Consider the following 27338-nt stretch of genomic DNA (forward strand, 5'->3'; position numbering starts at 1 on the left):
CTTTTTAATATACATATATTAAGAAATCACACACACACCTCCTTTTAAACTGCAAACTAAATATGTTCAACAGTGGTTCCTCAAAAGCCTGTTATTTCCATAACTTTATTAAAATAAGAAAATTAAATATATATGAAAAAATAATGGAAAACAAGGACCTCTATCAGCTTTATTAGCTGCAATATGCATTATTTGTAATTATAAATTATATAAATTATAAATTACATGTAACATAATTGTAACAAAAACTTTAGTTTTGAAAAACGTTTTATTCAAGAATTACATAATTTCAAATATCTTCCAAAATACAGTTTCCTAGATTGCTACAAAAGAAAGCAAATTGAATAAGAAATTTAAATCATTAAATATGTTTCACTAGTATATACATATGAATGCCAAGCAATTAATATTTAGCCCTGGAATGCGTACCACGTCTTTCGTTTTTCCTTATTAAAGGCTCAATCCAGCACTTTGTATAGGCTATGTACAACAGGCAAAGTTCAGTGTTCATAGGAGTTTCACATTAGCTGCCTCAATTTATAGCTGTGGTAGTTTGTCCACAGGGGTGTCAAATTTGAAGTCTGTAGGAAACAGATCTGGGGCCCGAGGATAGATTAGCCTGTAGGACTGTCTGATTGTAACATCAGCAACACCAGCAATATCTCCAATTTCTAAAAGACAAAAATCAAAATATTAAGTTTAACTTCCATCCTACCTCCCCTTCTACTACCTGCATTTGTGGGACATGGTACTATAAAACGTCTAAGTGAAAAAGAAAACAAAAATATTTTCAAAAACTAAAAAGTAGAAAGCAGGGCTACAGTAACAACAATAATAATGGTATTAGTACTTTTCGCAAAGCACTGTCGAATTAATTTAAAAGGTTTACTATATGGAAAACACTTAAACAGTGCTCAAGGCATAGCACTATGTGTGATAGCTATTATATTGCTCATTGTATTTAGAACTGACTTCTTCACCATAAATTTTTTTGAGGATCACAGAAGTAATCCATGAATACATTCCTGTAAAGAAATTCACTTAATATTATTAGTTCTGTGTTTAAAAGTTCCCCTGCAACGTCTCCCCTAGCTAAACCTCTATTAAGAGGTTCTTGTTAGGTTAAAACCAAAATGGGATCATGTTGGTATTTTTCTTTTTTAAAAAAAATATTTATTTATTTGGCTGCTCTGGGTCTTAGTTGCAGCACGTGGGATCTTCGTTGCCGCGTGCAGGATCTTTAGTTGCGATATGTGTGATGATCTAGTTCCCTGACTAGGGATCAAACCCAGGCCCCCTAACATTGGGAGCGTGGAGTCTTAACCACTGGACCACCAGGGAAGTCCCTCTAAGTATTCTTCTACAACCTCTTTTTTCTACTTAACATATCCGAGGTCAAACAGCTGTATATTATAGCATGATATAGATGTTTTTCACTATTATAAACACATACTTGAGCATATATATTGAGCTCACACGAGTTATTTCTACAGTCTATTACAGAATCCAAGGATCCACTTTTACCATTCAAAGTCAGTGTCATATTTTCCTTCCATTTTTTTAAACCAAGTCCCAAAGGACTGCCACTTGACAATTATTTGGTTAGTTATACTTAATCAAAATAGATTTTTTAAACACACCCTTTAATACAAACTCATTTTACCATCTTTTCAGAGCCAGTTCAAATCGGTGAGATTTTACAGCTTTTCAGTGTGGATGCTGCCATCAGTGCACAATTAGCTAATTTTAAATTTCCTTATCTTATGTTGCATTATATTTTTCTAGACATAAATACCAATCAATGTCAACTATGTGAATGTCAACTGGCTGCTGGGCAGCAAGTAATTTCACTACCTCACTTTTAAATTTAGAATTGACTGCTCCTTTTTCTTTATAAATCTTTTTGAGGATCATGGAACTAATTAATGAATGCATGCTTGTAAAGAAATTCACTTAATACTTCTGCTTGAAAGTTCTACAACAGTAAATTCAAAAATAGCTGCAGAAGGTTGAACTACTCATGTTAGCATTTTCATGAAGAAACTGAATAGCATACAAAAGAAGAGAACAGGTTTCACAGAAAGTTAAAACTTGATGGTCAACACATATTTATAGTGTGCCTCTCTGTAGGGTACCATGCCAGCTAATGAGAAACAAAGCATGGCCACCTCCTCTCAAGATTTAAAAAGTTAAGTTTTGAGGAGAAAAACAGAGACTATTCAAAATAACAGGAGAATTTAGGAGGAACAAATAAAAACTTCTAAAAATGAAAAATGTACAAAATAAAATTACTTACTTAATTCAAATGGAAAAAAAAGTTAAGTCTGTACACAGGGTTATGCCCCCAAGTATTTTTATTTATGAGACACTTAAAATGCGGTATTTTCTTGAGTTTTGATGCTAAGGAACTACCTCTGAAACATGGGCTCTGGATATTTAGTGGCATCCCTCAGAGATATTGCAGGTTCAGTTCCAGACCACTGAAATAAAGCCAATACTGCAGTAAAGCAAATCACAGGGATTTTTTGGTTTCCCAGTACATATAAAATTTATATTTACACTATACTGTAGTCTATTAAATGTGCAAAAGAATTATGTGTAAAAAGACAATGCATATACCTCAATTAAAAAATACTTTATTACTAAAAAAATGCTAACCATCATCTGACAATTCAGAATTGCCATAAACCTTCCATTTGTAAAAAATAAATAAATAAATAAATAAAATGCAGTATCTGCAAAGTGCAACAGAGCTAGGTAGGCCTGTACCTGCTTTGTACTTAAAATGGAAATACAATCACATACTACAGCCTTCATTAATTTCATCACTACCCCTACCCATCCGGATGAACAATCCTACCTTTTTGGGTCCTTTTCTCAGCTGATGCCTGTGAGGCCATGTAAATGGCGGCTGCTGCCACAGATATTGGGCTCCTTCCAGGAACCAAGTCCAACTCCACAGCTTTACGGGCTATATGTGTAGCTGCCATCTGTACTTGTTTAGGAAGACAAAGGTTGGAACAAAACCTGGACATGAAGTCCCCAGTTGTAATCAGATCCACACTGGTTTCTAAAGCTTTCAAGATAAGTTTAAAACATCGACCGATTTCTTTCTTAGAAATTCGTGATACGGCACATATTTCTAAAAAGAAAAAAAAATTAAGTAAATCCACATAGGCCATGTAGTTCATTTTAAAATCTATCATTTCTGATTATAAAAGTAATATATTCTAATTGCAAAATTCAATCATGCCTTAAAGATCAATCTCTAATCCTCTCAGTGATACTTCTCATAGAGCTAATTTAAAATTTCTCAGTTAATTTAAATGTTTATTACACTTAAACGAAGTTTTTAAAAAGTTAAATGTAGGTCTTAATATTTCAAAATATTAACTTAAGTTTCAATTCATACAAGTAAGTTTCTTCAACCAATCAAAAACTTCTTTGATATTTATGTATTAATCTGTTGTAAGGAGTAAGGAGTATGTCAAGAAGATGAAAGAAAATACTCAAACTAAAGAAGGCTTCTCAAGTTACACAATGTCATACGTACATGCAATCCCTGAGATTACAGGCTATAGAAAAATAAGATCAAATATTTGACCGTGTTATCCTAAAAATTCAACTACCACTTTCAGAATAAATTTAACAAAAGCCTTAGTTTTAGCTGTAATAACCCAAAAGATGGTAATGATAATGGTCACTGCCTCTTCACTCTGACACAAGAAAATGTAAAAAATATTCATGGATGAATGAAGGGTAATTAAAGTCTTAAGCTAAAATGTGTAAGTATCACAGCAACACTGTGAATAAGTTGTAATGTTTTCATGGGTAAACTACAAATTAGATGAAAAACACTGGTTCTCGCAAAGCCTCCAACCTAAGTGTGAAAATACAAACTGTCTAACTCAAGAGAAAAAGTTTCATTCATGCTTTCTAAGGCTTGACTCCCTCACCTGTAGAGACCTGTGCTGGGAGCAGAAACTTTTCTGTGCATCCAGTGTACAGACTTACTACAAAGGCTTCTGATGCCAGGCCTCAAAGCGCATAAGATATAGTCAGAAGATCCTACTAGCAAAGAACAGAGGGCTTACATGGACTAACATGACTTTACATGGGAAATAGCCTGAAAAGAACATGATCAGTATGATCACAGAATTTTTGTCAAGGAATAAAATAAGGCGGTTTAGAAAGATACTTAGGTGGATTACTGTATGTAACCAGGAAGACATGACTTATCTACCTACTGTCAAAGCTGCTTGACTTTGGCCTGTCACTTTAATATGAAATAGGTAACATTTATTATCTAAGCAACTAAAAACTTACCTTTAAATGTCCTAGGAACTCCTTCCTGTCTGCAGGCAATATAGAGACAAGCAGAAGCTATGGCATCATTAGCCCTTCCCTTCAGGCTCTTCTGTTCATACACTTGCTTGAATAGATTATTTGTTCGATCCTTCAAAGCAGAGAAACTAAGTTTAATTAATTCTAGGCCATTTAATTAGCCACAACAGCAATATTTCATGTTTTCACTAAATTATGCTAAGTCAAAGCCAGCATGGCTTAAAGACAAGAACTTACAACTATATTTCGAGGGAGGTTGATTCTGTCTGCCATGGTAGTGATTTCTTTGAATGCATTCATCATTGCCCGATCAGAACTACTCATGGTTCTCCTATTCTGGTACTTAGAATTACCAAATTCATCAAAACTTGCAGCTCCTGTACCCTATAAAACAAAGTTTTATAACTTTATGCAAAAAACTTTGAAAACCTGAATGAACAATTTCTAAGAAAACTTAACTTATACAATCTGACTCCATATTACCCAAGAAATCTATCCTGAGCAACCTCTCTATTCCTCAAAAGTACCAGGTTAAGATGGTTTTAAAGAGGTTTTCTAGCAAATACTTTAAATGTAAATATATTATTAGAAAATCTAATAATATAAACCATCATATTAATAGACCTAGGAGAAAAGTCACATGATTATCTCCAAAGGTGCTTAAAAAAGTTAAGCAAACAAAACTCCCAAGTCCAAAGCCAGCACAATGATTAATGAAGAAACATTAGCAGCATTACCACTGAAGTCAGAAGACAAAAACACCTCCTACCACTACCACTTTCTAACACTGTACTAGAAAAAGTAGACAATATGATGTAATTTTAATTATATAATGTTATTATATAACAATTATATTAATTACATTAGTATAATTATATTAAAATTCAGCAAGAGAAAGATTAGAAGTACAAATTTGAGACGGAAGTGATAAACTATTTGCAGATACTACCTTTGTATTTACCTAGAATATTCAAGAAAATCACTCAAACTGCTATAAATAAGAGAATTCATTAGAGGGGCAAGTTCAAAATTAACAAATAGAAATCAATAGCCTACATATGTGTAATCAACCAGTTAGAAGGCAATGAAAGAAAAAGCTGCAATTACAACAGGAACAAAAAAGATAAAATATCTAGGGATCAACTTAAGAAACATGCAAGACCTTGATGAAGAAAACTTTAAAACATCCACTGAAGGACATATGACCCAAGGAAATGGAAATGCATACTATATTTCTGGATAACAAGATTTTTTCCTTAAGAAGTCAATTTTCCCTAAGGCAATTTGCAAATAAATCTAACAAAACTCAGTGAAAATAATACCCAAGTTTTGTGTTTTGTTTTGTTTTTTTTAAACTAAACACAGTTATCCTAACTAAATGGAAAAGACAAGTGAAGAAAATGCTGAAAAAGGGCAATAAAGCCAGATATCAGAACAGTGTGGTGTGGCACTGGACTAACTGGACCAGGTTAGAGAAAGGATGCAAAGTCCAGAAATATCCCCAAATACATTCAGAAATTTAACATATGACAAATGTACCATCTTAAAAAATTTCTTTGCCATATAGGCATAAACAACTTTCAAAGGAAACAGGAGAACCTAATATTAGTGGTTACCTGTTCTGACAGGGAAAGGGGGCTGCAATAGAAACAGAGTTTAGGGGTCAAGGGTGAGGAAAAACCACTGTGGTTTTTTTACATTTTTGTTTTTGAATCATGTATTTCCTATTGAAAAAAATTAAACATTAAAAAAAGTCACAGCATTAATTAGTTGCAATCTTAAACATTTAAAATTGTCCTTAGTATACTTTTTTCCAGCCTGTAAAGCTAAAGCAAATACAGAAACCTCCTACTTTAAAATATTTCTAAATATTGAAAACTTTTTAAATTAGCCTACACCATTTTTCAAACTTAATATGTAATTTACAGACCATGAAAAAATAATGACCTACTTTTGAATACTTTCTTAAAAATAGACTATGCAGTAGTACAGATTCCGTCCTAAAACAGCATACACTTCCTTGATGAGCCCTTTGGAATAATGCCACTACTACTTCCAATTCAGATAACAGAGAATAAAACAGCCCGGCTGCCAGGAAGATTATGCTCCTGCTTTATATAATAGCAGCAGGTACCATTTATTGAACACATTCTACACACTACATGTGTTATAGATACTTTACATACTTTCCCATATAACCCTCAATATCTCTATAAAGTAGTAGTATTCTCACTTTACTGATGAGGAAAGTAAAGCTTAGGCAAGTCATAAATTCACCAGTATAAGAAAATAGTCTATACTGATATCCAATTTATCTTAGGTGGTATCGAGGGAAAAGAGAAAACACTCCTAATATTCAAGGAACATGTCAATATGAACTCAAAGAACATACTACACTCAATTTTTTGTGCAAAATTGCTTCATGAAAACAAGGGCCTGAGATACAAAGAGTCTGTAACTTCAATCTATTGGTCTCCCATTTAAGATGGAAGAAATGCATAAGGCAACCATCATTCACAATAGTATTACTGGCAAATCTTACTCTCAGATCAAGATTACTCATTGGGGCAGTGACTGATACTTTTGCAAAGTTTCCAAACAGGTCTTTAGTCAGTCTGCACCTGGTACTTCCTGCCGAATGGATTTATTACCTTGCCAATCATAGTAGACAAATCTCCATCACTCAGAAGAGGATTCTGAGAATCTCCAACTCGAGATGGATCTTTTGTTGCTTTATCATTGCTGAAAGTTCTCCACTCAGATCCTACATCGATAACCCGGTCACCTGAGAATATAAGTGCAAGTCTAAATTGTTTTGTCAAGATGGGATTTATTTAATGCTGCTTAATGCCCAACTCAGCCCTCTTATTCCCAGAAAATCTCAACACAAACATCAGGTTTCAGCTTAAGTATCTTGTTTCAGGCATTTGTCCTAAAGCACTCCTATTGTGCCAGTCCAATAATAACCCTCTTTAAACATTATGCTATGATTAATCATATTCTAACTCCTGGAACAAAGAATTAGTCAAAATAAGGACAAACAGCAAAATAAAGCTATTCATATGTGATGCAAAGATAAAGTAATATAACCATGAAGAACCAAAATTTGCACAAAATGTGCAACAGGCATGGAAAAAAACAGAAAACACTATTCACAATGGTATTAATACACATAGTTTAACATTTAAAAAATTACAAAGTTTTCATGGGCAATGCTCTGCAAAGAACTAAGCCTAAGGGTATGTTTTAGTAACTATTTGATGAATAAATATTTTGGGCCAAATAATTCATACAGAATAAACTTTAAGCCTAGAAATCAGTAAGCAAGAAGCCAGACATGGGTAGATCTGGTGTAGATTACTGCTTTGGGGGGAATGCTCAATGGCTGGTAACACCTCCAACCATAGACAAGAGTTAACACGAACACATGCATATGCTAGTGATTGTGCCCTTTGTAAATGTTCTCTTTCAATCCTGAAAGCTTTATAAAGGTAGGTACCACTTTTATTGCTACACTAGAAATAAAACTAATTTGCCAAAGATCACACAGCTAAAACTGAAACGCGAATGGGATTACAAAATCTGTTCTATACTGCATTCGTAAAACATGAGCTTTTCCACCAGCTGTGATAAAACTGAAAGCAGGAACCAGATCATTTTCATCTGTGCCTATACACAACAAACAGAAAGGAGAAAGAAATGGCAGAAGTAAGTTACCTCAGTAGTTAAAAGAAGTCTGGTATTCGTAGAGAACAAAAGTAGGGATACCAAGGGGGGGCGGTGAATTGGGAGACTGGGATTGATTTATATACACTACTATGTATAAAACAGATAAATGATGAGAACCTACTATATAGCACAGGGAAATCTACTTGGTGTTCTGTGATGACCTAAATGGGAAGGAAATCCAAAAAAGAGGGCATATATGTATACACATGGCTGATTCACTTTGCTGTACAGCAGAAACTGACACAGCAGTGTAAAGCAACTATACTCCAATAAAAAAATAAATAAGGGGGACTTCCCTGGTGGCGCAGTGGTTGAGAATCTGCCTGCCAATGCAGGGGACACGGGTTCGAGCCCTGGTCCGGGAAGATCTCACATGCTGCGGAGCAACTAAGCCTGTGTGCCACAACTACTGAACCTGCGCTCTAGAGCCCACTAAGCCACAACTACTGAAGCCCGCGCGCCTAGAGCCCATGCTATGCAACAAAGAGAAGCCACCGCAATGAGAAGCCCATGCACCCCAAGGAAGAGCAGCCCCCTGCTCGCTGCAACTAGAGAAAGCCCGCACGCAGCAACAAAAACCCAACGCAGCCAAGCAGAAACTAACACACCATTGCAAAGCAATTATACGCCAATAAAGATGTCTAAAAAAATTTTTAATTAATTAATTTTAAAAAAAGAATACTTTATTAACTCACATCTTTTAAGTCTCTCTGGGACTCTAAAGATAAAGTATTAGTTAGCCAACATGCTTCATTTCACAGCATTTTCCTTTAGGCCCAAAAGTAACTTAGCATGAGTTTCTTTTAGTGCTTGCTTTGTACTGCCTCAAAAAAGACAAGCTGGATGAGGGAGAAAAAAATTTTTTTAAAAAGCTGGCCTAGGATAGTATAAATAGAAAGCCCAGAACTGGGTAGTGATGTAATTTTTCCACATACGTGGGAATGATCTACATGACTCATTCAACAATCTGTGGTTTGTGCTAAGAGCCATTCCCTCTTTTTATACGTTACTGCTCAAAACACAGCATTTGTAAAAAATAAAATTTCCAAAATAACTCAAATAGCACATCATGAAACTACAACTAGACCACCAGATTAAGTGCATGAGTAACAAGAAATAGGGCAGATCATTCAGAAAAAAAAGTCAGAATACATAAAGGATTTTCTTGGAGAACATCTAAATGGTAGCATTTTTAAAAGTTGCTCTGGAAGGAAACTGCATTACAGAATTTTTCAAGGAGTAAGTGTACAAGGCAGCCATACTGTTTGGGCATAATCAACCTTTGACAAGAAGCTGCCTGCCAATTAGCACATGTGCACATAACACACAACCTCACACAGCCTTTCACGTTCTAGAAACAGAGAAACATGCCAACTTTCACCAGTTCCTCTCTTAACCACACACTGATTTTTGTAAAATTAACACCAGATAGAAAGTCTATATATAAAGATTTTTAATAGCCAAAATCATAGCAGGACTGTATGTACATAATAGCACTACTCCTCCATCCATCTATAGAGTATGATCTCTAACACTCTGATCAAGTTCCCCATCCAAAAAGGTAAACAGATTCAATATGTACATTTAGGTATTACACACATGCACAGTTCTCAATCCACATATCAGTGGTGTCTAAAGAGTATTAACTAAGATATTATACTATATTCTACAACGAGTTTCATCTCTTTATTTTTTCAAGAAGAAATTGAGAATAATTGCCAAAATCATTCACACCAGTTTAAAACTGTTCAACTACTTTGGCACCTACCCACCTTATGATCTGGCAATTCCACTCCTAAGTATTTGCCTACAAAAATCTCACACAAGAATATGGGACTTCCCTGCTGGTCCAGGGGTTAAGAATCTGCCTTCCAATGCAGGGGGTGCGGGTTCAATCCCTGGTTGGGCAACTAAGACCGTGAACCTCAACTACTGAGCCTGAGCACCACAACTAGAGAGCCCGCACGCTCTGGAGCCGGAGCACCACAACTAGAGAGAAGCCCACGCGCCACGACGAAGAGCCCGCACGCCGCAACCAAGACCTGACACGGCCAAATAAAATAAATAAATAAATATTTTTTAGAAAGTCTCATACAGGGCTTCCCTGGTGGTGCAGTGGTTGAGAGTCTGCCTGCCAATGCAGGGGACACGGGTTCGAGCCCTGGTCTGGGAAGATCCCACATGCCGCGGAGCAACTTGGCCCGTGAGCCACAACTACTGAGCCTGCGCGTCTGGAGCCTGTGCTCCGCAACAAGAGAGGCCGCGACAGTGAGAGGCCCGCGCACCGCGACGAAGAGTGGCCCCCGCTTGCCGCAACTAGAGAAAGCCCTCGCATGGAGACGAAGACCCAACACAGCCATAAATAAATAAATAAAAATAAATAAATTTTTAAAAAAAGAATCCGCCTGCCAATGCAGGGGACACGGGTTCGATCCCTGGTCCGGGAAGATCCCACATGCTGCGGAGCAACTAAGCCCGTGCACCACAACTACTGAGCCTGCGCTCTAGAGCCCACGAGCCACAACTACTGAAGCCCACACGCCTAGAGCCCGAGCTCCGCAACAAGAGAAGCCACCACAATGAGAAGCCCCTGCACACCACAACGAAGAGTAGCCCCTGCTCACCGCAATCAGAGAAAACCCCGCACACAGCAACGAAGACCCAACACAGCCAAAAACAGTAAATAAATAAAATGAAATAATAAATAAATTTATTTTTAAAAAGTCTCATACAAGAATGTGCATAGTAGCATTATTCATATTAGCTAAAAAGTGGAAACAACCCAAATGTCCATCAATGGGAAAATGTAAACAATGGAAAACTCAGCAAGTAAACTACTAATAATGTGGTAACAAGTGCATTTCAAAAACACTATTTTGAGTCAAAAAAAAAGTCAGTCACACACACACAAGAAAAACCAATCATACTATATGATTCTATTTGTAGGAAGTTCAAAAACAGGCAAAACAATTTCTGAGGATAGAAATCAGTACAGTGATTGCTGGGTTGGGTTGGAGGTGGGGGGGTAGAGGTGGCTGACTAGAAAAAGGCATAAGGGAACTTCTGAGATGAGGGAAATGGTCTAAACATGTTCTGTTTGTTTGTCTGTTTGGTTTTTTTGCCTGCATCGTGAGGCTTGCAGGATCTTAGTTCCCTGACCAGGGATAGAACCCGTGCCCCCTGCAGTGGAAGCCCAGAGTCTTAATCACTGGACTGCCAGGGAAATCCCTAAACATCTTGATTCGTGTGTTGGTTACACCAGTATATGCAATGTCAAAATTTAAACCATACATTTGGGATCTTTGAATTTTATTGCCTGCAATTATACCTTAATAAACTAAAAATTAAAATTAACCCCCGCCAAAATACTGTTGAATTTGAATTAAACTGTATCAAACCTATACGCTTTGGGGGGAGTGACAGAACAATTTTTATCAATCTTCTTGGACAAGGGAATATACTCTGTCTCAAGGTCTTCTTTCAGATTACATGTATGTCACATTTAGACCTTTTTGTGTTGTTAAGAATCTCATTTTCTAACTAGTAATTGCTATAGTATTTTATATGCTTATATTCAACCACTTTTAACCAGTGATTTTAATTCAACCACTTTTATATGCTTATATTCAACCACTTTTATAGTCTATTAATTTTAAAAATTGATCTGAATAGGGACTTCCCTGGTGGCACAGTGGTTGAGAATCTGCCTGCCAATGCAGGGGACACGGGTTCGAGCCCTGGTCTGGGAAGATCCCACATGCCGCGGAGCAACTGAGCCCGTGAGCCACAACTACTGAGCCTGCGCATCTGGAGCCTGTGCTCTGCAACAAGAGAGGCCGCGACAGTAAGAGGCCCGTGCACCGCGATGAAGAGTGGCCCCCGCTCACCGCAACTAGAGAAAGCCCTCGCACAGAAACGAAGACCCAACACAGCCAAAAAAAATAAATAAATAAATAAATTTTAAAAATTAAAAAAAAAAAAAAAAAAGAATCTACCGGCCAATGGACACGTGTTCAAGCCCTGGTCCAGAGCAACTAAGCCCATGTGCCACAACTACTGAGCCTGCACTCTAGAGCCCACGAGCCACAATTACTGAGCCCAAGTGCCACAACTACTGAAGCCCAGGCACCTAGAGCCCGTGCTCTGCAGCGAGAACCCACTGCCAACGAGAAGCCCGTGCACTGCAACGAAGAGTAGCCCCTGCTCGCTGCAACTAGAGAAAGCCCACACGTGGCAACAAAAGCCCAACACAACCAAAAATAAATTTAAAAAAACAGAGAATACTTTATCTTTACTAACCCACATCTCTTAAGTCTCTCTAGAACTCTAAAGATAAAGTATTAGTTAGCCAACATGCTTCATTTCATAACATTTTCCTTTTGGCCCAAAAGTAACTTAGCATGAGTTTCTTTTAGTGCTCGCTTTGTACTGCCTCAAAAAAGACAAGTTGGATTAGGGAGAAAAAAAAAAAAAAAGCTGGCCCAGGATGGTATAAATAGAAAGCCCAGGACTGCTTTCTATGCAGTCCTTATTCAAGATGATGGAATTCCTACCACTTGAGACATGCCAGTCACCATGCTAGGGAAATAGGTTTCTAATAGTAACATTTCTACTCACATGCCATTGGCCAAAGCCAGTCAAGGGGTGATGTTTAACTTCAAAGGGAGTGGGGAAATACAATTGTACCATGTGGCCCAAAAAAGAAGAACCAGAAATATCAGGGAATAGTCATCAGTACTGTTCCACATGACAAGTAGCAAATAAAACTCAGCTTTGTATTTTTGTGGATTTATGTAAAAATTTATTTTAAAAGGATTGTTCTATGACCTTCTTTCTGTGTCACAAGACAAACAGGAATCAGACTTAACTTCATTGTATTCCATCAACAAAATTTTAGGTCCCTTCAAAGTAATGTTTTTACTGGTTGGTTACTTGCAAATTTTTATTAATAAAACTTTTTAAATGTTAAAAGGATACATTCCCCAGTGGTGCGTGGGAATCTTGATCTGCAACCCTAAGGGTCTTCTGTGAGGAATGTAAAGTTTTCTTCTATTGCACCTTTAATATTTTATCATATTCAGCTGGATCTTCAAGTAATACCATAGTGGCTATCTTGTCTTTACCACTTTCCAAAATTCACTCTTTATATTCTCAGGTTTGTTTTCTGCTTTACTGATTCAATTTTCCAGAATGTTAAGTCAGCTCATTGCTATCTAAAAGTTTTACTGTGTTTGTCTCCTTGTGCTATCTTCTTTATTTCTGACCACTTTTAATAGAAACATTAAGGAAGCTATATTTCACTGATCACAAAAAAGCAGTTATTTTCTATAACTTTTTTCTAGTAAACTGTATCAGAAGCAGAATTTTCTGTTAAGTCCATAGGACGACTGTTCCTCTTTACTATAGTTTGTATTCATAAACCTCAGGTTGATGTTTATGCTTATTCATCCTGTAATAAAGAATTATCAATCCAAGTCCAGTGGTGGCAGTGATGTTGGAAAACCTTCCAATCCACCACCATAAGTACTCCCAGCCTCTCTGGGTACTCACAAATCCCTGGCAGACAATAGAGAATCCAAACAAAAATAAACTCCCAGTATGATTCCAAAAATGTATTAGGAAGGATACAGGTAGGTTTGTAATCAAAGCAAAAACAATAGTAACTTCAACGAGATAGAACTTTCTCAGGTTACCAGTCCATAGTTAATAGTTTGGATTACTGTGACTCCCAGGCTCCTCCTATCTTATTTGATAAGCCATCTTCATCATGACTTGCATTTTGTAGTGTATGATGGCTGCTGGTAGTTCCCTCCATCATGTCTGCATTCTAGCCAATGGGAAGGAGAAAAAGGGAGAGCACATCCCTTAGGGCAGAATCTAGAACTGCACAAATCTCTTCTACTTTACAGTGCACTCTTAGAACTTAATCAGGTGGCCATAACTAACTGGAAGGGAAGCTGGGAAATAAATATAGTCTAGCTGAGCAGCCACAGGCCCAGTGGATTCTTATTATCAAAGAAAGAGCTAGGTAACAGATACTGGGAAACAACCAGCATCTTCTGCTACAAGGAATAATGCGGTAGCGGGGGAGAGAGAGAGAGATAAGAAAGGATGTCCAGTAGAAACTAGGTACTTTGCCTGATAGTATAAAGGAAACAGTACACAATGACAAATTAAACAGACATTTAACCTTCTTACCAGGCAAGCTATAAATGGTAACTACAACCAAAGATATTCTGTAGTACAATATTAAAATCATAATGGCTTAAGGTAGCAATTTTAACAAAGGGGAAAACTGCAACATATCAAAAGCAGCCAGGAAGCCAATACTGAAGACAGTCTGACTTTCCAACCTGACCTAGACTGAGGATATTTTTGTTTTCTGTTTCTTATTGTAAATTAATAAAGAAAATTTTTTAAAAATATTTATTTATTTATTTGGTTGCGTGGGGTCTTAGTTGCAGCAGGCAGGCTCCTTAGTTGTGATTTGAACTCTTAAGTTGTGACATGCATGTGGGATCTAGTTCCCTGACCAGGGATCGAACCCAGGCCCCCTGCATTGGGAGCACGGAGTCTTATCCACCATGCCACCAGGGAAGTCCCAATAAAGGAATTTTTTTAAAGGGAATATTAAGAGGAACTGCCCAGAATTTCAATTCTTTCTGCCATCTTGTAAGCATTTTGGCATACCACCTTTGGTAGAGAATTCAGAAGTAAGAGTCTTAGAACAATATTCCCCAAGCTACTTGTTTTCATAGGCTAGATTTATCTAAAACCATTTAGTTTAAAACTACAAAAGTTCTCAAAATGTGCTAAGTCAAAAACTTCAATAATCAAAATGTATTATTATTCAAGATGGATAAATCCAAAGCACTGAATTTTTTAATTAAAAAAAATCAAGGTGCTCTGGAAAACTGTTTAAGCCAACACACTGTATTTGTTAAATCTAATGCTGAAAATGAAATGCATCATTAGTTTCCACACCTTCCTCAGTCACCTAACCCTTCCTACCATTCCTTCTCACATTTCAAAGAATCCTGATCTTTAGTCTAGGGTTACTATACATTCTTATCAGAAATCTTGCATTAAAGATAATTTTGAAGGGAACTTTGCTCAACAGATATTTTATAAAGAAATACTATTAAGTCAGTCTCTAAATCAGTTTATGTTCACAATGTAAACTGGGTACCAACCCAAAATGAATTATCCACTAGAAAAAAACCGTATCATGGTTAATTTCCCAGACCAGCCCATAAAAGCCTACTTTATCCATGTTTAGACCATTAAAAAACAAACAAACAAAAACCTGTACAAGTCAACAGTGTAATTACCAGTGTAAAGGAAAATACGTTATAAGTTCCATCCTTGAATATGTGAACAGACCTTGCTTTTCCTGCAATACGGGCAGGTCTGCAGCAAGCAGCAGCAGCATCTAAGCTAAGGAGCTGTGGCCCTGGTAGAAGATGCATCTTAACTTAGTCACAATACGTTTAGTCCTTCACATACTAATATTGATACTTTCAGGCCTCCATCCTATGGCACATGTTTCTTTTCCCCTCTACCTGGAATGACTTTCCCTCCATAAACCCTTACTCATTCTTAATGATCACGTTTTCAATGTAAATTCAACAGTAATTTCCCTAGGAAGTCACCACTTCCTTCCTACGTGTTCTCACCAAACTTGGAAGATCTGTAATAGAACTTTTACCACTCTTTGTTGTTTTAATTTACCTTCCTCCCTTCCACACAGTAGACAAAGAGTTGGTCCAGAGCTTGCTTATAGCATCTCATCTTTCTATCACTCTCCTTGACCAGCACAGTGTTTAATGGAAACATGTAGTACAAAGACCAAAGGCTTTTCAAGTCCAACAAATCTGGATTTAAGTGGCTGTGTCACTTACTAGGTGTAGAATCTTGAGCTAATTACCCAAACACTCCAAGCCTCAGTTTCCCTTTCTGTAAAATCAAAAAACTACCTCAAAGAGTGGTTGTGTTACCCAAGTAAAATTAGTGGTTCTCTGATGCTTAAGAGAAAGCAGCATCTAAATTAGAAATTTCTGAATTAGGTAAAAAGGCTGTGTCTGAGGGCTTACAAGAGATGACAAAGCAAGAATTTGAAAGTGAATACAAATATTCCTTAATTTTAAAATATAACTTGGCTATAGTAAACTAAAGCTGAATATTTTCCTTTAGGAAACACTGCTAATGCAAATTTAAAGATGGTAATCCGATAATATTTAAAATACTACAATTGCAGCGTTAAATATGCCGGACCCATAACAATCACTCAAACACATTTTGCAACTGACTTGCTAGGAAGAATGGCATCTCAGATTTGGAATCACCCTTTTTTTCTACAAGGTTAAGAAAAAAGGAGTACTTACATCCCTAAAATATGTATCACTGAAATCTCATACTAAAATTATACTATATATTTTATACATTATCTCATTTTATTCTTAACAATCCCTAACAAATCTGAGATGTATGGTACATGTCCTTTTGGGGGTGGTGTACTTATTTTACACATAAAGAAAGTTAAGCTTGGAGAAATTATGTAACTTGACCTTAGTTACATAACTTATTAAGTAGTAGAGCCAAGTCTAGACTCCAGGGCCATTGATTCCTAGTTACCCTAGGAGCTATGGACACACGTAGATATCTGTCTTATAGGAATTTGCAGTCTAGGTCTGGAGACATGGGAAATATGAAAGCAAAGATGAGAAGCCTAAAAGTACAGAGATCTCAGAGAATGTGCCAAATTATAAAGTTTACAGGATAGATCTGTGTTTCTTAACAGGTTAGCAATGTATGACCTGAGCTAGGGTGTCTGGAAGTGGGACCTGGAATCTTTTTAAACATATTTCTCAGCTGATTCTTAATGCACATTAACGTTCATGTCTCAGATTCACTGGTATAAACAATATCCAGAATGAGTTTAGGAGGGGAAGGTCAAATCGACTCATTTTTCTCTTTCAAATTCATCTAAACTATTTTCCGGTATTTTCCTTATATTACTTTTAAGAACAATGGAAGAATTCCATTTTAAATGCTACACAAAAAGTGGCTTTAAGTAGAAACGATACCACTAGTTCTATACAACACCTCATTGTGAAATCCTAATTTATAAAAGTCTTGATAACCAATTTCATGTTTTAATAGCTGTTACGACAGCTTACTAACTTCACACTTTGCAGCCTATAAATCATGCACAAACAATATACAAGGTCAAACTTATGAACAAAGTGATAATCTAAATATGATTATACTGCCACCTAGTGCTCAGCTTTTAAAGTGTCATAATCACACAGGATTTGGGGGAAAAAACCCACCAACAGTGCTGTTACAGCCAACATGGCAGAAATGACAAAGCTTTGCTTTAAAAATCGGCCCTATTTTAGAGATCACTACCAATATCTTAAGGGTCACTGATGAGACAGCCAATGACAAATCATAATACTTCATACATCTAAAATAACAATCTTATAATTCAAATACAAGAGGAAAGTCAATTAAACTATTACATGTTATAAGTAGTACTACAAACAGCTACAAAAAATTGGAAACAACCTAAATTATCTGAGAGACTAAATACTACACAACCATTTAAATACTGGGGAAAAATTAAACAGGACATCAAACACGTAACAAATTGTATTTTCCAAAGATGGCAGCAATAATATCTCCCATCCACATGTTCTTCTGCAACATGACCTCGTCACCCTCACATTGAGGTGGGGCTATTTCTCCTCCCCTTCCAATCTAGGTGGGTCCTAGGGCTGCTTTGACTAATAGAATGCATAAGTGACCCTGTTCCAAGGCATAGCCCTTAACTACTTGAGTCCAGCTTCCGTTCTCTCTGAAAACACTTGCTCCTGGGATATTTCTCGTAGAAACCAACCACCATGTATAAAATATGACTACTCTAACACAACTATGGAGAAGCTTTAGAGGATGACAAATCTCTGTGGGGAGGTCAAGGAGCAGAAAGGCATCAAAATGCAGGTGAAGATGCCGTTCGGGAAGTGGATCCTCCAGGTCTAGCCGGTGCCGAAACAATGGCCCAGATGAATCCTTCCCAAATTAATGACCAATAAAGTTATGAGCAAAATGAAATGGTTGTTATAAGCCACTGATTTTGAGGTGATCTGTCATGTTACTGAAACAGAAATTGGTTCCTCAAAGTACAATGTTGCTTTAAGAAAGTCCTAAAACACGTGGCACTGGTTTTAAGACTGAGTGGTGGGCCTCAAGGAGTCTACCAATGAAGGTTTGAAGGACAGTGAGAAAGGTGTTATTAGAGACTAGAGAAAAGGTATATTATATAAAACATATTTTTTGTATTATGAATTTCATTTAAAAAGATAATAGTAATGGGCTCTCCTACTTGATAACTCAGTTGAGAGGGATAATATATGACTCTGAAGATTAACAGTTGAGCAGTATCTAGTCTTGGGTTTAAAATTAAAGGGAGTTAGTGACAACAGGCTGCCCTAAGTTTCAAGAACATATTAAATATTAAGTACAGAGTGGTCCAAAAACAATTCTAAAAGAGTTTGTTTCTAAGGTTGTCTGATGATTAAACAGAAAGCTATTCAAAATGCTTATTCAATAAATATGTTATAATCTAAAAACTTTCAGACAATGTAAAATTTCATGGCAAGTACAATCAAACTATGTACACCAAGATTATTTATTAGGAAGCACATGATGATGCTGTCTAGATATAAATCTCTATGAATATCAACATCTCAAATATGAAAAAAGCCACAAATTTTATGCCCTCAATGGACTGCAGAATATTTGTCCAGCTTAATTTCTTCCCTATTTCCATAGTATCAGAAATAAAGGTTGAATTGAGCTGGCAACAAAGCATATGCCTTTAAACCAGCAAGATGATGCAAATCTAAATTTATTATTGATACATGACAATGATATACATTTGTGTGTATATGTACGTATGTATGTTATTTTTAAAATTTAGACCCATGTAATGTCATGATCAATTAAACTATTCTCAACATAATTTGACTGATGATATCCTTAGCAAAACAGAACTTTTTTAGCAGACTCTTGCCTGCCTCCCCTTGTCTAGTCATGGAATAGATTCTTCACTTGCAGGACATCATATTACACATTTAACCACAATATCTGTGAATAAGGCTACTGTATATTTTAAAGCAAGTGTTTGTTATATTTTACATCAAAAAAACCAGTATCATAAACAGGTATTTCTATATATAGAGAAGTTTAATCATATTATATTTTTAAGTTTTCAGGTTTTAAATTTAGCCTAGTAGGTTTAGTTAGAATGAAAAATAGTAGTTTTGATGCTGTTCAAGACTAATAATAAAGCAAAACTAAAAGAAAATTAACTTCCCTTGGTTTGATATAACAGAAAAATGCAACTAAAGATTAAGGATTCCAAGCACAAAAAAGCATGTAAGCCTTGAGAATTATATCTTCCTTCTCCAGTTGCTTAATTTTATTTACCCAACTATCTTGCTAGTCAAACTGGAAGTGAAGCTGATGGAAAGACTGGAAATATAATGCAATATTTTTGCACTACTTCTTTTTAAGTGGCTACAGAAGTTAGGAAAGCCAAGAATCTGAAATTATCTTCAGTCTTCTGTCTCTGTCTCACTCTTACATATTATCAGTTCGATCTTAATACTTTGGAAGAATCAGAATGCTCTCATTTAACTTAGGGGTCAGCAAACCTTTTCTTTAAAGGGCCAAAGTAAATATTTTAGGCTTTGTGGGTCAAGAGGCCAAATTGACTTATTTTTATTCTTTTATTTTTGTGAAGAAATTCTGCTGTGATGAGATATTCCACTGCATTTTCTAAATTTTCTGACCATTGTTTTCCTGAGTTAGTAGTACTGTGGTAAGTGCTTAGTCTGTCAATGTCACATCTATAGTATCACTGCATAGTGAACACAATGCTTTGCCATCTAATTCAGTAACAAATAACCTACGCTCCACTGTGCCTTAAAAGCATGACATTCAGAGTTCAGCTTTTTTTCTCATTTTGACATGATGGGTATGCAATGGTAACAAAGTAAATAAATAAAATGTTGCAGTATGGAGATATGCCTGGCACTCTAAAATGCTGTGGGTTTATAACTGCTTCACTGGGATTTGTAGTGCACTGAGCAGCAGTATGATGTGACGAGAGCACCACATATGGTTTCTGTTGCAACCACTAAATTCCACTATTGTAACATGAAAGCAGCCATAGACAATATATAAACACATGAGCGTGGCTATGTTCCAATAAAACTTTATTTATGGGCACTGAAGTTTGAATTTGATAGTATTTTCATGTGTCCCCAAAATTATTCTGATTTTTTTCACAATTAAAAAACATAAAAGTCATTCTCAGCACACACACCATATAACAACAGGTGATAGGTCATAGTTTGCCAATCTCAGATTGAACTCATTTTATTACAAGACAACGGCAGGATAGAAATTTGGCTCCCATGCAGGCAGTGGAGCTAGACTGCCAGACTACTTAAACTTCAGTTTCTGCATCTCTAAAATGAAGACACTTCACAAGTGTCTCCAAGGATAAACTGAGTGAATATGTAAGTCACTTAGAACAGTGCCTAGCATGTAAGTATATTAACTGTTAATACTGCTTACTGAGCAGAATATAATTGCAAATGGATTCCGATTCCTATTAAAAACTCTGTATGATTTAAAACTCCCACTGGAAGTCTGAGGCAAGCAGCCTATTTGCATGAATATTACAGATGTCCTCCAAGCAAGACACTTCCACAGTATATCACCACCCGTGTTTCTGTTATACTTCCCACAATCCTACTAGCAGTTTCATTCTTATTTCAAACTTCGAAGTAGTACTCCTTTTCTCAGGTGCTGGCAGCAACCCCACCATAAGAACATTTTTTGAACAGACTACCTCTATCCTAAAGTTATACTACATATCTAGATTAGTGAGAAAATAGAAATAAAAGTGATATTTTAAGAAGCATTATTTTGACACTAACAATTTCACACTAGAAATTCATAAATAAATCATTCTGTATGAGCAAATGAAAATTAAATCATTTTTGATGACTAAAAGGCCTTGAATGAGACTCAGTACCTTTATAAAGATATACCTTTATTACTCCAAAATAAATCATGCCTATCTACCTTTATTACTCTGAAGTAAATCATGTTGAAATATACCAAAGTCACAAAAGTTAGATTACATTTATTCATTATTTCATATGCACAAGAGTGCATCAAATGTTTAAGACTAAGGAAGCAGGAGACGAAGGACTAAGGGACTTTTTTTCTGGATCAGCTATCTCAATTTTAGATGCTCCCTCCTACCCCACATTATGAAATATATGCGTTTGTACAGACAATAAAATATGGTGTCTCTGATTTCACTCTTACTTATTTCCTTTTTTCTAATTCTTTTTGTTTTACAATAAATATGAATTACCTGTAGGGGAAAAAAGTCAGAATGTATTCATTAAAAGAGTTTGGAAAATACACAAAAACAAAATGCTCCAAATAGTGATTTCAGTTAAAACCATAGTAACTGCTCACCTACAACCAGGCCACATTCAGGACAGATCATATCACCAGCTCTGTAGTCCTCCACTAAGATCGCATCTGGATGGTTTGGACATGTGACTCTTGGAAGAGCATCCAAACTAAAAGAAAAAAAATTTTTTTGTTAATATCCTCCTAACCAACATGCAACAAAGTACAAATCTTTTGGGGGGAAAAAGAGGAGAATTTTGAACATTTTTCCAATAAATTTATAATACATTTACATTTATAATACATTTAAGCTAAATTCTCAAAGTAAAAATCCTAGGTTAGGTTACTTCAAATCCTACCTAGTATTAACAGATGCGACTGGAATTGTTTTTTGTAAGGACAGTTATTGGTTTGCAGAATGGAAGGCTTTAAAAACTTAAATGGAAAACAAGTGTTTTTTTCTTTTGACATGTAGTCTACTAAAATGTTTATAAACCTTGATTAACATAGAAATGACTAGCTACCATAATAACGTGCAACATTTACACATAACCTTCTGGGTTTGTGACCCTTGCCACTTATTTCTATGGTCAGAGAATAAATTTCAAGTCTTTGTTTTCTACTTGCTGCATACCTTAGTAATACACTTAGAATAGTACACTGAACCTAAAAGGTATACAAACAAGGGTGGTAGAGGTGGCTCTGCTGAACTTAGGACCTGATGATTTCATTTAGTCCAGAACTAAGTTTGTCAGCCCTCAAGAAACTGTTTCAAAATCTACTTTTTAATCTATGTGTGATATTAACAATTTGTTCGATTAATTTATTTTGAAACTAAGGCAGTCTGGGGAAGACACATCAGCCTTAAATGACCTAAAAAAATCAGTTCTAAAAAGCATCAAAGATATTTAACATAGATTTAGTAATTATTTCTGTGGGTGTGGCCTTACAATCACAAATGTCTGGTATCACTGAAAATAAGCCCTTTTTAAAAGTTCACCTGAAGTAATACAGAACAAGGTTATGTTATGACCATCACAAATATACATATAAAAGACAACATCAAGCATTCTTGAAGTATGTAAATAGGTATCTGTGGTTTTGGATAAAGTTTCTCAAAGTAGCAAACAGTTCAGAATGTTAACTTTCAACATAGGTGATACCCACAGAAAAACTGATAAAGTAATCCATATTCCCAAAATTTATATATTCAGGTTAACCAAAACACATCTTGGATCTTTTCATTGCGGAAATAGGGAATGGAGGTTTGCTTTATATTCACATTTATTCCATAAATTTCTACTAGAAAAATATTTTAATAAATTATGACAAATAAAACATTAAGAAATTAGTATAAATTATTAAAGAAAACTATGTAAAAATAAAGGAAAATGTTAGTAAAGTAACAGTAATTACAAATGCATAAAATGGGCAGCCATGTGGCACACAGCATACCAAGGACTGATATATTTCATACTATTAAAAAGTAGACATAATATTGTGTGTGTGTATACGTATATAAAACTGATATGGAAACATCTCAAAGATATCCTAAGTGAAAAGAGTAAGGTAGGGCTTTTATAGAAAACTGAAAGAAGTATGAACTACATTTATATGCAGTAACATGAATAAATCTCAAAATGCTGATAAAAGAAACCAGACACAGAGAAATACATATACATTTATATATAAAGTTTAAATCAGACAAAACAAACCTATGGTGTTAGAAATCAGGACGTGGTTATGTTTGGGAAGGGGTAATGATTGAGGGCATAAAGGAGGCTTCCAGGGTGCTAGTGGTATTTGATTTCTAGACCTGGGTGGTAACTATGTGTATGTGCTCACTTTGTAATTTAACTGTACACTTAAAATGTGTGTGCTAACTTCACAAAAAAAAGGTAGAAAGCAAGGTAGCACACAGTGTTTATATTAGGCTACTTTTTGGAAGAAGAGAGATTAGGACTACATGCATATGTTTGTTAAACCACAGAATCACTATGAAAACACCAAGAAACTGGTTACAATGACTGCTTTGGAGAATTAGATGGCTAGGAGCTAGGGAAAGAAGGAAACTGCTTTTCACTTTTCTTCCTGCTTTTGTATGATGTGCATATGTTACCTATCCAAAATAAAATGAAACTGTGCTCAAGCAGTGAACCTTTAATGAAATTACCCACAAGGGTAAAGAAAAGAGGAAGCACAAGAGTGGGGTGGTGGGGAAGTAAGGGAGAGAAACAAGAAGGAAGGAATGGAGTAAACCACCACCACAGAGATTAAAATAACTCAGGCTGCCTAAGAAGCCACATAATCCCAAACTTCACTTTATAGCTATCATGTATTAGGTGCCTACTATGCGTCTAGTACTATACATATACTATTAATCTTCATTAGCAACTCTGCAAATTAAGCATTACCTCCATTCTAAAGATTATGCTCAGAGAATGATTTTCCTAAAATCACAGAACTAGTAAGTGGTGGAGTTTAGATTTTAAGTCACAACATTTGTGTTCTTCTCTGTGAAAACACCAAGCAGTTTCATAGCCTAGTAACTGTACATCTTCCTCAGGGGGAAAAAAGCTAAAAACAGAAATACTAACATTCACCTTTGTTCTCACTGGTAGAAAAACTCAACAGATGGACAGCAATGACATACACTTAAGAGCCGGACATGCCTAGAAAAAATTTACTTCAAAGAAATATTTCAAAGATTTTTTAAATGAAGAGAATAAAGGCACACAAAGGAAATGTATTCTTTCCGTAAAGAATCTATCAAGTGAATTTACTATATTTAACTATTACAACATTTCTTACAAATACCATTTCCTGTTCTATTATATACAAAAGCTGAGCCCAAATATGACCACGCTTACCTTTCAGATCTACTGCCGTGAGAGAATACAAGTCATAGATAAGTGGTGTGGGAAGCTATTTCTCCATTTACCTACAAGGAAGCCTTACCTGACAGAGCCACACCCAGTTAGAATGACTGAGCATTCAAACACAGAATTAGTAAACAAGTGTTTACTAATTCAGTAACAAGCGAACAAGTGTCCCTGGCTTTAAGAGCTGTGTCCAAGTAGTTTTCGCTAAAGCTGCCTCCTCCCCCAACCTTTTAAAAATACAGTAACATAAAGCAGTAAGCCTTGGTAGTTTACCAGAAAGGGCCTGGATTTCTCCAGCTTACTATTTTGTGATAATGGCTTTCATCGCGATTTCAATTACAGAGGTGATAACAAGCTCAGAAAAATTATGCCAGAGCTACCTTGCCTTCCAGAAGCTACAGAAGTTAATTTGATACTTGTAATACATGAGTTAACTAAAAGCCAAGTGTGACAACAGGAAGTAGACATCTGAGACTCTACACTCTTCTAACACTAACCTTGGATAAGTCAACATTGGCATGACTCAGTTTACACTTATGCAAAAATCCTAATATATACCTCATAGTGGTCATGAGAGATATAATTAGGGTCTGCAAACATTTTTCGTGTCACAGGATTAAAGACTGTCTCTAATGGCACTGTATGCACTTCCTGTAGATATGGGTACATCACATTTTTAAAATACAATATTAAAGAGTGACTTCCCAGCATACGTAATTTTCTGCAGGCAAGATTTTCTTCAAGAGTATGCAGACGACATCTGTAAAGAAATCTCTTAGAAGAGAACTTATCAACTCTTCAGAAATGCCGTAGCTCCCACTTCAAAAGGCCTCAGGGATGGCAATCAGTTTCCCTCAGCCTTACCAATGCTGACGTGCCTAACTTTCTGGCTTGTCGGGTCAACAGGGGCCTAAAATTAACCCTTTCCCTTTAGAGAGGAGGATTCACGGACCCTCGGGCTGGTCGAGCCACAGATGGAAAACCAAGAGTAGAAAAAATTAACAAGAAAAAAAGGACGGGTGAAATATCCGCAAAAGACGCGAGGCCAGGGCCTGGGGACACATGAGCCCTCACACGGTGGTGCCTGGGTGAGAAAAGGACCTAGGACGCTGGCGGAGAAACGCCGACGGTTCGGTACCCCCTGCGACACCCCTGTCAGCCCTGCGTCTGCGAGTGCCTTTGTCCGGGGCGGCCAGCCCGTCCTGCCGCCTCTCCCCGCAACTCCGCGGCGTTTTGCCCGACGCGGAAGTGCCGGCGGCCACCTTGCAAGCCCCCGCACTCGCCGCCCGCCCCTCAGCTGCCCAAGCTCGGCTGGACGTACTAACCGGCTGGTAGACGCCATCTTCACGGCCACTGCGATTCCAGGCACCAGGGACGACACACGTACCGCAAACAGGAAGAGACTGTGGCGACGAAATGCTGCGAAACTGGCTTTTATAGGCGAGTCGCCCACGCAGTCATAATAGGGTGCGGCTACGGGTCGGGAGAAAGGCCAAGAAAAGTGAGCTCCTGTACGCCACGTGCTTTGCGTTTTCTTATTTTCCTATTCAGTTTCGGTCATTCGCTAAGGTGGCTGAACCAATCGAGGAAACTACCTAGGAAAATTCACAAGGGCACCCTGCCAACGAGCTACACCAGAGGTACCCTCAACTTGACTGAGTTAAAACACAAAGATAGGGCTTCCCTGGTGGCGCAGTGGTTGAGAGTGTGCCTGCCAATGCAGGACACACGGGTTCGAGCCCTGGTCTGGGAGGATCCCACATGCCGCGGAGCGGCTGGGCCCGTGATGCCACAATTGCTGAGCCTGCGCGTCTGGAGCCTGTGCTCCGCAACGAGAGAAGCCGCGGTAGTGAGAGCCCGCGCACCGCGATGAAGAGTGGCCCCCGCTTGCCACAACTAGAGAAAGCCCTCGCATAGAAACGAAGACCCAACGCAGCCAAAATAAATAAATAAATAATTTAAAAAAAAACACAAAGATAACCCGGGCTTCGTGGAGAGGGCAAAGCCCGCATCCCCAATGGCTAACCACCCTTTCCCCCGCCCGGAGTCAGCTACTCGAGTTTGAGCGCAGTTCTTACTTGCCCAGAGGGTGATTCCACCAAGGTACTTGGAATAAAGAGAAATTCACTTGGGTCAGCCTGAACAGGTGTCAATTCAGGCTCTGTCATCAGCTAGCAAGCTGTGTCTTCTTAGGCACGTCCCTTCGCGCTTTGGCGCAAGGGGTAATAGTATCTGCCTTGCAAACCCTTTTAGAATTGGCAGGAGATGAAACGAAACCATGTAGGAGCACTACACCGTGAGGCAGGGAGATGTGGGCCCTAACCTGACTGTTGTTTTCATGGTCTTTGCAAATTTGGCATAGCTGAAATATAGAGAACTTAGCAAAAATGGTTAGATACTGCAAAAGCTCCCTCGATTTATTAATTAGCAAAACTAATGTCAGAATAGTACTAAAAATAACAGCAACACTATCACTACTTGGCTGAAAACAAACCACCCTTGGCCCTGTGGGAATCGGAGGAAAAAGGGTTTCTTTGGGGATGAGAACTTAGGATATAGTGGCTGCTTTATTCTTTTGGGCATGGGACTTAAATGCCACTGAGCACCCACTGTTTTCTTGAAAGGTGGGAAAGACTCGCTTCCTTAGAAAGAACAAGAGGCAGAAGCTTAGGAACTGAAATCCAGATGGGGATGGGAGAGCTTTTTTTTTTTTTTTTTGTCTTCCGTGCTGTAATTTAAAAATTTGACTGTACTTTTGTACTTTTGTGGGGGGTTTTCTCCCTCAATATCTGGTAAAGTTTCAAAATGCCAATTTATTTCAGCTGTGCCAAGTGCAACCACGAAAGAGCTTGGGGGCGCTGCACCCCAATCCAGCAGGAA

The 27338-nt window shown here is 37.2% G+C and overlaps 2 protein-coding genes across 5 annotated transcripts in view; one reads left to right on the plus strand and one right to left on the minus strand.

The window, feature by feature from the left end:
* The window catches only part of PKN2 (protein kinase N2), a 190982-nt gene that overhangs the window by 154751 nt on the left and 8893 nt on the right, over positions 1-27338 (plus strand). The window contains exon 23 of one of the 4 annotated variants that reach the window (XM_057544825.1): positions 17967-18008. The exons of 2 other annotated variants lie outside the window; for them this stretch is intronic. In XM_057544825.1, the coding sequence (XP_057400808.1) occupies positions 17967-17993 (27 nt within the window). In that variant the 3' untranslated portion in view covers positions 17994-18008. Of the gene's footprint in view, positions 1-11745; positions 11966-17966; positions 18009-27338 lie in introns of those variants that run through there. One more of the 4 variants, XM_057544824.1, reaches the window with a different exon arrangement.
* GTF2B (general transcription factor IIB) lies at positions 156-25927 on the minus strand. Its single transcript, XM_007176374.2, has 7 exons — positions 25784-25927; positions 21640-21746; positions 6996-7129; positions 4582-4728; positions 4327-4456; positions 2861-3142; positions 156-671 (listed from the first exon to the last, which is right to left on the minus strand). Exons 1-7 carry the CDS (start codon positions 25798-25800, stop codon positions 538-540), a joined length of 951 nt encoding a protein of 316 aa, XP_007176436.1. The 5' UTR covers positions 25801-25927; the 3' UTR covers positions 156-537.

Source organism: Balaenoptera acutorostrata, chromosome 1, assembly GCF_949987535.1.
Source record: "Balaenoptera acutorostrata chromosome 1, mBalAcu1.1, whole genome shotgun sequence".
NCBI classification, from domain to species: domain Eukaryota; kingdom Metazoa; phylum Chordata; class Mammalia; order Artiodactyla; family Balaenopteridae; genus Balaenoptera; species Balaenoptera acutorostrata.

Coding starts and splice junctions, on each gene's coding strand:
- GTF2B (XM_007176374.2), bottom strand. Junction 7,130..21,639: donor TGAATGTGGCCTGGTTGTAG/GTGAGCAGTTAC, acceptor TTATATTCTCAG/GTGACCGGGTTATCGATGTA. Junction 672..2,860: donor TGAGAAAAGGACCCAAAAAG/GTAGGATTGTTC, acceptor TTTGTCTTTTAG/AAATTGGAGATATTGCTGGT.